General features: G+C 38.4%; 1 protein-coding gene across 1 annotated transcript; it reads right to left on the bottom strand.

Moving 5' to 3' along the window:
• Nucleotides 1–702: 702 nt before the first annotated feature.
• RBM11 (RNA binding motif protein 11) lies at nucleotides 703–13,739 on the bottom strand. Its single transcript, XM_004371379.1, has 5 exons — nucleotides 13,644–13,739; nucleotides 7,734–7,896; nucleotides 6,229–6,301; nucleotides 2,266–2,362; nucleotides 703–1,017 (listed from the first exon to the last, which is right to left on the bottom strand). The coding sequence occupies exons 1-5, from the start codon at nucleotides 13,737–13,739 to the stop codon at nucleotides 703–705; spliced, it is 744 nt and encodes a 247-aa protein (XP_004371436.1).
• Nucleotides 13,740–14,869: the final 1,130 nt, after the last annotated feature.

Raw genomic sequence — 14,869 nt, 5'->3', positions numbered from 1 at the left:
GAGAGTAAGGTACAGAAACAACCCATTTAGAAATAAAATAGAAAATATTATCTAAAGTATTAACAGAGGAAACTAAAGCTTGCTTAGCCAGTCCCCAATAGGCAAAATGTGCAACTCTTAAATATTTGCACTAGTTTCTTTCAGAAAATTCATAGCTCCACTTCTAATCACAGCCCATTTATAGCTGAGGGTTTTAGGCAATAATCTAGGGTAGTATGGTGCCTTACACATAAGTGTTCAGTAAGTAACTTTTGATTTATACCAAAAAAACCAAACCTGTTGCTGTTGAGTCAATTCTGACTCATAGCAACCATACAGGACAGAGTAGGACTTTCCCATATGGTTTCCAAGCGGCAGCTGATGGATTTGAACTGCCAACCTTTTGGTTAGCAGCCAAACACTTAATCACTGTGCCACCATTTATAGCTTAGTGCAATTTCATCATTAGTACTAAAAACAACTCAAAGTGTACTTCTTGTTGACAATGGGTCAACAATAGCATGACAGATGCAAAAAGTAGTACATTATATAATTTTTAAGTTATTCAAGACAAAAATTGAATAATAAATTAGATAAGTATTATTATATTTAAAAAATGACAGCCATTAAATCAGTCATTTGGTTGAATACAGGTAACGTTTTTTTTTTTTTTCTTTTAAGACAATTAAGCCCAGTAAATACATCTCTCATTTGAATGTAATACTAACACCTTTTCTTCTTCTTACACTTTCTGAACTTTTGGGTATATTCATTTCCTCGATTGTTTTCTGTGCTACTGTCACTATCACTAGTTTGATTTTGCCTCTTTCGTTTATTCGTCTGATAAGGATCAGAGTCACTTGGTTGCTGGTGAGTCCATTCGTAAGAGCTGGGTCCAGCCTCTAGATCTGGAACGCGATTTAGTGAAGAAGATACGGATGTGCTATTAGGAAGTGGCACTGTCATCTCAGAATAAGGAAGCTGAAGCATTGGATTATATGCATTCCACAGCTGTGGGGGGAAAAAAAAGACATTCATCTACAAAAACTAGCCCAGAAGTTCAAACAAAACAAAGTTAACAGTTTACATTCATTATATAAATAAACGAGTAAACCAAACGATCTGTAGGTACAAAAAAGACAGTGACTTTGTGTAGCAGGGATGTAGTGCCCTAAATGGCTAACACAAAGATTCAAGGTCGTATGTAGCTTATGACAAAGTTTACTACCACGTAGATCAGCACTGTCTACTGACAGACAGAAATACAATGCGAGCCACATACATAATTTTAAATCTTCTAGTTGTTGTTGTTAGTTGCTGCTGAGTTGACACTGATTCAAGTAAAAATAAACAGGTGCAATTAAACAATATATTTCATTTATTCAAATATATCCAAAATATCATGTCAACATATAATCAATATAAAAATTACTAACGAGATATTTAACATTCTTTTTGGTTTTTTATATTAAATAGGGTGTGCATTTTATCCTTACAGCACATCTCAATTTGGACCCTAATTATTATTGAAAATACTTGACTTGAATTTAGATTTCATAAAATTTACAGATGAAAAAGTTGACTGATATACCTAAGTTGTTCCAAATATCATATGTATGTTGAATATTTGTAAAAATTACACCAAAGACCTGTGTGATAGTCCCAAAACTGTCATTAACAAGCTATATAATCTTGGTTGTGTTAATTAAAAACTCTTGAACCTCAATTTTTTTATAAAATGATGACTTGGAAGAAAAAAATTACCAAGTTCCCCTTTAATAACAAAGACCATAATTAAGATTTCTAAGCCAGAAACTTATTTTGGAGAGTCTGTGGAAATAATGTAGTTTACTCTATTATTTGAGAACCTTTGCATAGGCTTGCCTTTAGTTAAAAAAGTTTATTTAAAAATCCATGTCCAAAAGTAAAATATTTGTGATTGATAATTACATTACATAAAAATATTTCACTAAATGAAATGATTCAACTCTCCAAACAGCTTTTAAAACAGCCATTTAAATGAGAACCCTACAAATTTTACTTGGACTAGAGTGCTTAACGTTATCACTACCGTGGGTCCCTTTGCTGGTGACGTGCTGGCTGTCTGCTGAGGGCTAAGTATGAGAGTCAAGGTGACTGTGTGGGAGCACAGCACCACTGGAGACAGTGGTCGGGCAGCTGCTATCTTCTCCCAGCTTTAGATCGAGCACCAAATGTTTCAAATCATTTTGATGTTCTTCACGATTTGTGTCATATTACACAGAACCAAATGCATATCAAACTTACCATATTTGGAGAGAAAAAATATTCCTGAGGTAAAGCAGCATTATTAATTGAAAAGAACTGTGTGGGAACTGAGGATCTGCCCACAAGCTCTTCATTTCTTTGGGGAGATAAAAGAAGAAACAATAAATTGCTCAAACTCCTACATGTAATGTCCTTATTTCTTTAAAAAAAAAAAGAAAGATAGCTTTTCCTGATCTTTAAAAAAAAAAAAAAATGCTGCTCTACTAGAGTTCAGTTAAGATTAATTCAAAACCTGAAACACATCCACATATAAAAATAGTTATTATACTAATAATGTAGTTACACAGTAGTACCTTAAGTCTTAAGTACTAAATACTGAAATATCAATAGTTAGAATTACATTTGGCTTTCTGATAGGAAAATGTGAAACAAGTTTATATTTGTATTAAAGACAAAGAACACTTCAGATTAACAGAGCAAAGCAAGACAATTAATAATCACCACCAGTACAGTTCATCATTCCTATTTTCTACAAAATAAAAAGTTGAAAAAAAATTTTTCTTCAAGTTACCTTTGAAGGTACATTTACTGTTAAACTACCAGTCATGTGCTCTTTCATAAATGGACTACTGATGTTAACATAAAGACACATTTGCTGATTTCTTCCACACATTAATTAAGATAAGAAAAAGGGACTCTTTAATTTAAAAACCATAGTGTCCCAAAATTTCAGGTTTGTTTCTATGGAGATGTTAAAAATACTGCAATGTTAGAAATGCTGGCTAGATTCTATAGCCAGTCTCTAACAGTTACTTGCTCCATTTGCTGTTGTTGTTAGCTGCTGTCAAGCTGGCCCCTGACTCACAGCCACCCCATGCACAATGAAACAAACAGTGCCCATGATTAATGAAGATCAGACTGTTGCAATCCAGAGGGTTTCACTGACTGATTTTCAGAAGTAGATCACCAGTCCTCACTTTCTAATCTGTCTTAGTTTGGAAACTCCACTGAAACCTGTTCAGCATCATACCAGTATGCAAGCCTCTATTGACAGAAGGGTGATGGATGCCCATGAAGCACACTGACCAGGTATCAAACCCCGTCTTCCTCAAGGAAGGTGAGAATTCAACCACTGGGCCACCAAGTATACCATAATTTAAATGTGAATACTACTAACCCATAGAACAGGAAGTACACTGTGGGAAAAGCTGAAATTTGTACAGGCAGGTAGAGGTAAAGCCGAGGGAAGAATGACAAGAAATAGCCAAACAGATAGGTGGCTATTTCATTTATAAGTGGAGAGAGAACAATCATAGAAGCCAGTGGAAGAGTAAATCACATAAAGAAAGGAATAAGACAGGTGTCAAATGTTACAGTACGGAGGCCCCTGAACTGTTGATCAGAATGTTCCTGATAACCTTCAAACAAGCAGCTTCCATAAAATAATGGAGTCATTTCTTAATGGGAAGAGGCTGAGAAGTGAATGGGGAGTGAGGATATGAAGAAGGAAAGATTTTTCAGTGAGAGAAAGGACAAAAACATAACCACCTCATTAGAAGATAGGGTTCAGGGAGGACAGAAACAAAACGTGTGCGGAGAAGGTAATGGTTAACAAACAAAAGAATGGATGAAAGGTAGAACAAGGTTATAGAGTGGGCAAGATACACCTCCGTAGCAGCAGTGGTGAGATTAGCACTGTTAAAAAATAACTGCAGATTCTCTACAACCACTATCTTTCCTATGTGAATCTCTGGGAATACAGAGTTGTCTGCATAGAGAACTAGTATGTAAATTGGGAACTATTCATTAAAAGCTAACAGTATAAGAGACAGTAAGTACAAGGAAGTGCATTTGTAAGAAAGACCAGTGAAAGACTAGGCTATCACATGGGCACCATTTTTCTCTGCAAATCACTTCTAGAACATAATGATTGACCTATCCTCATATTACCTTTATAACAAACACTAAGAGAATAAATTACCACCAGTGACGTGTAATAAAAGGAATATACACTTAACTTGGGTAGAATTTGTGATAATTTAGAGACAGTGTATCAAATATTAAGTAGAGAACACAAGGCTTTTATTGTTATGTTCCATCTAGTCTTTTCTCTTCTACCCAAATCCTAGGAGTATCTTGTTCCTTCCTAATCCTAAGAGGGGGAGACAAAGGTATGTTCTTCCACTTGGTATCAGAAGAAAAAGGAAGCTCATCCTTCATACGTATGGCTTGATTCACAGATAACTCTATAGTGCTTCCCCTACCAAGCACGTAAACCCACCCACCTGTACTTTTTTTGGCTAACATTTGCTGAATACTTTCTATGTGCTCAGTACTTTAAGTACCTTACCCTTATTATAAAATTTGATTCTCACAACAGCCTTTTGAGGTACTATGCTCATTGTAGAGAGGGGCACAGAGTGGAAAGATAACTTATTCAGGGTCACAGGTTAATAAAGTGGCAGAGTGAGGATTCAAATTCAGGCAGTCTGAATTTCACCACCTATTTTCTTAGCTTCTCCTGATTTCATTGATATGGCGATGCTGGGGAGAATGAAGTTGTGAAACATACAGTGTTTTATATCAGGTGCAATACCTCCTCTTAAAGGTAAGCCTGGGCATTTGTCAGTCAGGAGAGGCCACTCTCCTAGGCCTTAGAGGGCTGATACAATTAACAAGGATTGGACCTTTAGCCATCTTGTTAATTTACTTGAGAATATTCAGTTCTTTCTGAAGACAAGAAAACAAACAGGATGCATGAAACACACAAGACTGTAAGCACAGACTGTATGTAAGCCAGTAGTTTAGGAGATAGCAATGAAATTGTTAGGGACAGAATAAGTCACTTGCGAGACAGAAGCAGAATTCATAGTACGTGTTAAATGTAGATAGTAAATGAGTTAGCATTCTGAAAGACATGCCAAAGATAGATACAAAAATAGAAAATATAATGGGACAAATAAGAGTTTTATTTATAGATGGATAAGGTTGGAAAGACCAAGTCATGATCATACCAACTCTGAGCCGACAGTTTTGCTTCTTGTCTTTGCTGTCTGAGAAACTCAGATAAAATCTATGGTGTCTAGCAGGCTAACTGACAAGCTACTTCTGTGGCCAGGTGTTATTTGTTCCTGTGTCTCCCTGAAAGAGCAAGTGACATTAGACCCAGGAACATTCTGTCTGATTGGACACCTTTGCTCAAACCTTAGCTGAGGTCCTCATAACCACACTATCAGCAGGACAGGCTCCTGTAGCAGAGAGAATGTGAATATTAGTGTAAGCAGGACTCCGGTAGTATGGTTCTCTTGCCCACATGCACCCTATCTTAAGTGTGCTAACCTAGCCAATCTCTTTTACTCCTACTTTTCACTCTACATTGTATATTGACTTAATTACTGGTGTGACTCAAGCATCTTAATTTTGTCTGTGAGCCTTTCTGTTCCACGAGTCTGGGACAGCTTACCTGATGGTGTTCTTGGAGGCTACAACTGCATCAATAGATCAGTCACATACAATTTTAGAGTATTTTGAAAATTAATACAGAGAAGTTATTAAAAACCGTAAAACAAAGAATCAAACGGCTTAATCTCAGAAGGCTTAGTTTCAAGCCGGGGACTCTATCACTTATGTTCTTTATTACCTTGGAATTGGTTAACTTTTGCTTCTCCATTTCCTTACATATAAAATATGTAACATTACCTGTGTAATCTATCTCAGCGAGCCCTTGGATGCCTAAATGATTTAACAGCTATGAAAAAAAACATAGTAAACTATAAAGAACACTACATATGTAAATCTCTATCACCCATTGCTGAAAATACTAAGACTAAACTTAAATTTTTTTCTGTCACTTCTCAAGGTTTCAGAAAAATTAATTCCTTCATTTTAGCCTATGTCTAAATAGCAAGGTTTTCGAATAGTCCAGAATATATAAAAAAAAAAACCTTCTTGACACAAGAGCATATTTATTTGTTTCATTTTAGTGAAAAATATTTTAATTACCTGTAGCTATGTGAATTTGTCTTAACACAGCTCTCAAAACTTTGATTAGTTGGTTCAGAAGAGCGAGAACTCCCTTTAAAAAAAATAGAGTAACAGATTACTTCCCAGTATAATAATTTTTTGGCATTCCAACATTAAATCATAAAACAACCCCAAATCAAAAAGGGCAAAATATTGATCTAAAGTGTCATCTTAAAAGCATCTTAAATATCTTAAAATGCCATCCTCATATAAGATAAATGTGTATGTATCTGATCTCTCAAATAATATTTAAGGATTATTTATATTCCTATAAACGAGTAAGTTATAATCATGCTTTGTCCAAAGCAATGGCAGTACGTAAGAATTATACTGGCATAGGGCTAATATAAGATACAGTACATGATGTTGTTTTGTTCTATATACCTTTACCCTAAACATAGCAAACTGTCAGTATTATTTGCCTCCGGTATAGAAGGCATACGTTTTCTAAACTGTACTGACAAAAGGCAATGCACCTTTATACAACAGGATGCTGAGCAGCTGGCTAGGGATGTGTTAGAACGTAAGATGCCCGGGACCATTCTGCAACTCTGTACGAGTTAACTGGACAGTACTTGAGAGCCTGCTGCAGTCCATTTTCTTTGCAAAGACATTAGAAAACAAAAGGAAGAAACCACAAAAAGAAGCAGTTATCCTTTGTAACAGGGCATTGTTCTGTTATTAATTGTTTTTAGTTTAGAGAGGGGGATCAGAAAAGAAAAAGACAAACAACAAAAAACTCCAACTGACACATCAGTAAGCCTGAAGCCATTTAAGGGAGGTGACATAAGTACTGCAAGGACTACCAGGTGGCCTCTATCAGTCCCTAGAACCATGAGAGGGCTCTGGGCATCTAATCATAGACGATCAGCTCCTGACACGTATGCAGGAGGAGGTGGTTTGAGGCCATTCACATCACAAAGTTTCCTCCATCACAAGTCAGGGTCACTCTGCTGCTATCTTTGGCTAATCTGCTCTTACAGGGGCTTAGATCAAGGGCAATATGTACAGGCTAGTTTCCCCAGGAGAAAGACAAATGCACACACCCTCTCTTCCAAAGAGTAGATATTTGATCCCATACTTTAGCAGTGACAAGAAGATCAGCAATGTCAGGAGAAGAAACAGCTTTGCCACAAAAAAGCTAAAGTTTTGGGTCCCCCGTTCTTTTAGAATTTATAAGAGTCAACAGCAACCATCATAGCTACTTGTTGGGTGGCACTAAAATAGAACATTTTACACTTTAATACAGAAAAGATGCTAGAGGGTTGGCAAGGTAATTTTCATGCTAATTAATTGCATAAATTATCTGATTATGAATTAGATGTTTGTTCTGAGAAAATTTAACAGAGACCATAGGGGCACTTTTTCTGGTCTTAAACTACATATAGTATAAAATGCTTATACCTCTGAGAACAGCAACAACAAAACACACTTAAAATAAGGGTTTCACATCACAATGAAGATATCTCAATGACAGGACCTACCAAATCGATACTGCACATTTATTGGTCTTCCATATAAACGGATTCCATTCAGCAAAGCTATGGCATAAGACACTGATTCTGGGTGTTTAAAGCAGACAAATCCAAAAGACTTCGGCTTTCCTTCTCTGTCTTTGCATATAGTCACTTTGGTTAATGGTCCAGCCTATAAGATACTTAAAAATTATTTTCTCATAAATCCAAAGATTTTTTTACAAGTAAATTCAAGAGACTAAAAAAAAAAAATTTGTTATCAATGTTCTTATGTATCTCTAATAATGCATTTTCTTAACAATAAACATAACATCTCACATTTTCTTGGTATTTTCTGACTCATCAAAGAAACATGCATAGTGTTAAGGGTAGGAAACAAACAAACAAATCAAACCCATTGCCATCTAGTTGATTCTGACTCATAGCAACTCTATATACAGAGTTGAACTGCCCCATAGGGTTTCCAAGGAGCAGGTGGTGGATTCGAATTGCCAACTTTTGGGCTAGCAGGCGAGCTCTTAACCACCGCACTGCCAGGGATCCAGGAATAGGAAATGATTGGTAATAGTTCCAAGTTTCAAAAGGAAAGAGATACCACCTTTTTTTTTTTTTTTAAGCTTAACGAAATAAGTAGGTAAGCTTATCGTATCTTTTGATCTAGTAATCCTATTTGGAAAATATTCCCAAAGGGGAAAAAAAATGTTTTAATATGTTTAGGACTTTTAAATAGGTATATTATTTTTAAGTGTGAAAAATAAGAAAGGCTCGAACCAACAACTGAGAATATTATTTCACGGTATATTATTAAAATAGAATAAAATACCACTAAATTATAAATATTCAGGAGGTGTTGATGGAAACACCTAAAAAAGTCATAAAAGTAAAAAAGTAGAGCACAAAGTTATAGAAAAGTCTTAAGTATAACTAAGAAAAAAATTATCTACACCGTGATAAAGATTAGAGGAGGCACAAAGTTTTACAAGGAGGTGAGATTTAATGGTGAATGGTTCATAATTTTTAATTTTACTTTAATGACTGATCATTTTTCTCTGTAGGGTTGGATAAATATGTGTTGTTTTTAATCTAAAGAAAAATGTTGTTATCCGTAAAATGATGTACCCTAGGATTCTGTCATTTTCTTTTCATTCTTTTTGCTCTCCCAAGCTCATCCTTCCTTCTAGCTTTAACTACCAGCTCATCAGCAAATCTATTTTTCCCACTAACACCTCTTTCATGGAGACAGTCTCCTAGAGACCTTCGTGTGATTATGCTTCAAATGCAACATATCTGAAACTAAATTCATTATCCTTCCCCTCTGAATCTCTACGCCAGTATTTCTTATCATAGCTAAAAGTGTTGTTAGTTGTCGAGTTGGCTCTGACTCATGGTGACCTTATGTATAACAGGAGATATTAAAGTCAGATTTTCTTGCTTCAAAGGATAATGAGAAATTGGGGGGGGGGACCTAGTAAAAGGATAAATATACAGTAAATAAAATAACACCAATTTTAATCAGTACTTTATCACTATCAATATTTAAATACGAGAAATCACAGAGACTGTAATGCTTATGTGACTTGAATTTTTACATGAATAAATTTAGATAAGCCAAAGTATTTTTTAAAAAATCCTTTATATTTTACAGCAGTTTTCAGTTTATAGAAAAATTATGCAGGAAGTACAGTGATGTCCCATATGTCTCCTCTTAGTCCTGCACAATTTTATTGTTATCATCTTGCATTCCTGTGGTTCACTTGTTATAAATGATGGACCAACACTGATACATTAACTAGGTCCACCATTTACATTTGGGTTCCTTCTTTGTGTTGCATAGTCTTGTGAGTTTTGACAAATGTATACGTAACATCATGAGTCCACTATTTCAGATCATACAGAACAGTTGCGCCTGTGCTCCATTCAGCCCTCTCCTCTTCCCCTGAGCCCCTGACAACCACTGATCTTTTCAATGTTTCTGTAGTTTTGCCTTTTCCATAATATCATACAGTTGGAATCACACAGTATGTACCAAAGCATTTTTGAAGCTAAAATGCAACATGAAGGCTTACTTATAGCAATAATCACATTATTTTAGTTTTTTCAAATCAGAATGAAATATATCAACAGTGATGCAGTTGTCAAGCTTTGCTAGGTTTTGCCAGGGTGAAGCCTTGTTAAAAGATACTTCATTTCAGCAAATCCTTCCAGATTATAGCAGTACCTCAGCAAAAATAAAAACATATGCCTGATGGTCTGATCTATTAAAAGAGATTTATATTCTGTTTCAGTGGGGGAAAAAACATTATAAAAACGAGAAAATACATGTAGTTGCTGTTGTGCTGTTGAGTCGGTTCTGACTCATAGCGACCCTGTGTGACAGAGTAGAACTGCCCCATAAGGTTGTCTTGGATGTAATCTTTATGGGAGCAGATTGCCAGGTCTTTTCTCCTGCAGAGCCGCTGGATGCGTTCGAACTTTAGAACTTTTGGTTAGCAGCCGAGAGCTTAACCATTGTGCCACCAGGGCTCCTTGAAAAGATACACACACACACATATACCTTCTCTCTCTTTCTATATACAGATATGTGTGTGTGTGTGTGTGTGTGTGTGTGTGTGTATGTATAACTGATGTGGATTCAGTCTTTACTGACTAGAAATAATGTATGTGCACGGGAGCCTTCTTACCTTATCCCACCTTTACCACCATCTTTCCTCCTTCCCCCATTTTAAGAGCCTCAACAAAAAGCCTTTGAAAGTATTTTGGAGCCTTATGGAGGAAAATGACTATAAGTATATATATATATATATACATATATATATACACACATACATACACATATATATACATACATATATATACATATATACATACATATATTTGTATTTAGAGTGAAAAGTTTTAAATGATACAATAGGTGAAAAAATAATTACAGGAAAGAACAAGTATTGCAGCTGATAAAAAGAACAAGCTAAAAAAGATGGCAAATTAGAAATATAAACATTAAAGTCTTAAAATCAACCATATTTTTTAAATAAAAAGTATTATGTCTAGGAAAGGAAACTGTTCTTAGACAGAATTCTAAATAAAAATAAACCATGGTTCTAAATAATCTACCAAACTGTGTGCATCTATAATTAATATAGGGGTGTTTCAGTTAGTTAAGAGACAAAGATACCATACTCCACACCACTTGCATCAATTTCATTCCAAATCATGGTGACCCCATGTGTGCTGGAGTAGAACTGTGCTCCACAGGGTTTTTGAATGGCTGATTTTTTAGAGAAGTAGATTGCCAGGTATTTCTTCTGAGGCACCTTAGTAGACTCAGGGACTGTAGAGACAAAGAACTTTCAAAAAACAAATAAATAATCCTCTTCCCCCTGGTAAACTCATACTTAGTCCTGGAAATTTAGCTCTGCTATTGTCTCCCTTAGAGGGTTCTCTTGTTCTGAAACGGAGCAGTCACTCTTTCTTGAAATCTCTTGATGCTAATGTTAGTAATAATAGTAGTAATAGTATTAGTAGTAGCAGCAGCAGCAAACACTTAGTAAGTGCCAGGTTCAGTTCTGTTTTATGAGGATTTGCTCATTTTAATCCTCACAACCACACCATATTGTAGACACTACTACTCTCATTTGACTCTGGGGGAAACTGAGGCACCTAGATACTTGTCCAGTCACATAGCTGGCCACAGGGCTCATACTCTAAACCACTGGACTATATTTGTACTCTCTTTTGTTGTTGTTGTTGTTAGGTGCCGTCAAATAGTTTCCGACTCATAGCGACCTTATGTACCACAGAATGAAACATTGTCCGGTCCTGCGCCATACTCACAACCGTTATGCTTGAGCCCATTGTTACAGCCACTGCGTCAATCCATCTCATTGGGGGTCTTCCTGTTTTTCACTGACCCTGTACTTTACCAAGCATGATGTCCTTCTCCAGGGACTGATCCTTCCTGACAACATGTCCAAAGTATGTAAGATGTAGTCTTGCCATCCTTCCTTCTAAGGAGCATTCTGGTTGTACTTCTTCCAAGACAGATTTGTTCATTCTTTTGGCAGTCCGTGGTATATTCAGTATTCTTCACCAACACCAAACTCAAAGGCGTCAATTCTTCTTCAGTCTTCCTTATTCATTGTCCAGCTTTTGCATGCATATGAGGCGACTGAATATACCATGGCTTGGGTCAGGTGCACCTTAGTCTTCAAGGTGACATCTTTGTTTTTGAATACTTTAAAGAGGTCTTTTGCAGCAGATTTGCCCAATGCAATGTATCTTTTGATTTCCTGACTGCTGCTTCCATGGGTGTTGATCGTGGATCCAAGTAGAATGAAATCCTTGACAACTTCTATCTTTTCTCCATTTATCATGATGTTGCTTACTGGTCCAGTTGTGAGGATTTTTGTTTTCTTTCTGTTGAGGTGTAATCCATAATGAGGGCTGTGGTCTTGGATATTCACCAGTAAGTGCTTCAAGTCCTCTTTACTTTCAGCAAGCAAGGTTGTGTCATCTGCATATGGCAGGTTGTTAATAAGTCTTCCTCCAATCCTGATGCCCCCTTATTCTTCATATAGTCCAGCTTCTTGGATAATCTGCTCAGCATACAGACTGAGTAGGTATGGTGAAAGGATGCAACCCTAAAGCACACTTTTCCTGACTTTAAACCACTCAGTATCCCCTTGTTCTGTCTGAACAACTGCCTCTTGATCTGTGTACAGGTTCCTCATGAGCACAATTAAGTGTTCTGGAATTCCCATTCTTTGCAATGTTATCCATAATTTGTTCTGATCCACACAATCAAATTCCTTTGCATAGTCAATAAAACACAGGTAAACATCTTTCTCTGCTTTCAGCCAGGATCCACCTGATATCAGCAGTGATATCCCTGGTTCCATGTCCTCTTCTGAATGTGGCCTGAATTTCTGGCAGTTCCCTGTTGACATACTGCTGCACCTGCTTTTGAATGATTTTCAGCAAAATTTTACTTGCGTGTGATACTAATAATATTGTTCGATAATTTCCACATTCAGTTGGATCACCTTTCTTGGGAATAGGCATAAATATGGGTCTCTTCCAGTCAATTGGCCAGGTAGCTGTCTTTTGTAGATTATCCTAAATCACGGTAATCAATTTTCAGTTTCTTCTCTTAGAAAGACCATGGTTGTTTCTTAAGATCGTTATGTCCAGCACCTTATTTAGTGTTTGCCATCTAATTCCAGGCCACTCAACAGTTGGATGAATGGTTAAATGAGAATATCTCTTTAGCAAGTGAGACCTAGGCGTATACAATAGGCGAGTACTTAGAGAAGACTTAATTCTGGAGGAAAGAAGGTGCTCGGTCTCGGAAAGTTTCCAGGTCTTCTTGGTATTAAATAAAGGGAACTGGCCAGGGAATCAACTGATCACAGTAACGGTACACTGGCTGCCCAGATCACCTTAAATCTCACCTGTAAAACTGAAGCAAAAGTAAGCTTCCATACAAAAGGGCTCAGAGGAATGATTAACGTAGAGTGAAACATTTTTAAAGCTCTATCTCTCATTTCGCAGATATAAGGCATGGAGGTGCTTATAACCTGAAGGAAGAGTGACAGCGCTGTTTTTTCGGATCTGCCAGAGGTGACCCAAGGCCCAGGCAGCCTCTGTGAAGCCCTTACTCAGGGCTGGGGGCTGGGAGAACCCAGTCACTGTCAACCCCCAGGACCCTGCAGTAGGGGTGCGTACGGGTGCGCACACTGTGGCACTTCGCTGCCCAGCCTCTCACCTGGAGACAGGTGCCAACGTGAAAATACATCAATACCCCAGCAAAGGACGGACTGGTAGGGGCCGGGCTCCGAGTGGTCCAGGTGGCCCCGCCCCCCCGGCTGCGCTTCCGGCCCAACGCGACCCGCCCCTGCGCTGTCCCTCCCCCGCCGGCAGTACCTGAAGGAATAGCTCGTAAAGAATCTCTTCCCGCACTCGGGCCTCTAAATTCCCCACAAACACGGTCCTGTCAGCCTCTTCCCGAGTCGGGAACATCCCTTCTGCCTGGGCCCAAGAATGGAGTTGGCGTCACGACCCCGCCCCCCCGTCTCGCTTGACTGCGCCGGGCGGGGCCGGCGACGGGGGCGCTCGCGTCGGGGGCGGAGCCGAGGCTGCAGGGCCCCGCCCACTGCCTCGCGGGAACCGCCCACCGCGCGGCTGTGCTGCCCCGGATCAGGCTGCGCGGGTGGGCGAGTGCGGGTGGAGTAGAAAAGGTTAGTGTGGCAGGGGCTTGGCCTACACATTTGTGGGATTTCCCCACCTCGTTTTATCCGGGAGGAAAATTAGTAATTGATTTTCTGTTGTTCAGCGAACACTTCAAATGAAATGACCATAGAGATGGTACAAGACATAGTAACCTGTAGTCCCAGGTTTACAGGGGAAGATTAATTTGTCTCCAAAGGTGTTCGGTGCGGTGGAGTAGGTTCCGACTCATAGCGACCCTATAGGACAGAGTAGAACTGCCCCATAGGGTTTCCAAGGAGTGGCTGGTGGATTTGAACTGCCGGCCTTTTGGTTAGCAGCCGAGCTCTTAACCACTGTGCCATAAAATCATTTGAAGTAAAAAATTACTCATAAAATAATTTCTGAAAGAAAGGATGAAAGCACGCATGTATGCATGTGGATACAACTGAGTACTAGAATTACAGTTGACTCAGGAAGAGCTACCTAGGGAATTTGGAGAAGGTGGCCACAGAGGTTTTGGGTGGACTCTGGAAGGCATTTGAACATTGGGGCCTATAACAAGGAATACTGCAAGTTTGGAGGCTGGAGGCTTGTGTTGTTGTGTTCTGTGGAGGGATTCTGACTAATAGCGATCCTATATGACAGAGTAGAACTGTCCCATAGGGTTTCCCAGGCTATAATCTTTATGGGAGCAGATCTCCAGGTCTTTCTCTAGAGGAGTCGCTGGTGGGTTCAAACCTCAGACTTTTTCAGTTAGCAGCCACGTGCTTAACCACCGTGCCTTCAGGGTTTCTTGGGGGCTTGTAGCAGGGTTCAGTACAGTACTTCGTGTCATGTGTATCCCCGTGAAGCACTGATTCCTACTTAAAGAGGATTACCAAAACACACACACACACACACACACACACACACACACACACAAATGACAGAGAATTAGAAGA

This window comes from Trichechus manatus, unplaced genomic scaffold (assembly GCF_000243295.1).
Source record: "Trichechus manatus latirostris isolate Lorelei unplaced genomic scaffold, TriManLat1.0 scaffold00012, whole genome shotgun sequence".
Lineage (NCBI taxonomy): Eukaryota > Metazoa > Chordata > Mammalia > Sirenia > Trichechidae > Trichechus > Trichechus manatus.
The sequence above is the reverse complement of the archived record's forward strand: the minus strand, read 5'-3'. Positions and strand labels throughout refer to the sequence as shown.

Coding starts and splice junctions, on each gene's coding strand:
- RBM11 (XM_004371379.1), bottom strand. CDS start 13,739: ATGTTCCCGACTCGGGAAGAGGCTGACAGGACCGTGTTTGTGGGGAAT. Junction 7,897..13,643: donor TTTACGAGCTATTCCTTCAG/GTACTGCCGGCG, acceptor AGTATCTTATAG/GCTGGACCATTAACCAAAGT. Junction 2,363..6,228: donor ACAAATTCACATAGCTACAG/GTAATTAAAATA, acceptor ATCTCCCCAAAG/AAATGAAGAGCTTGTGGGCA.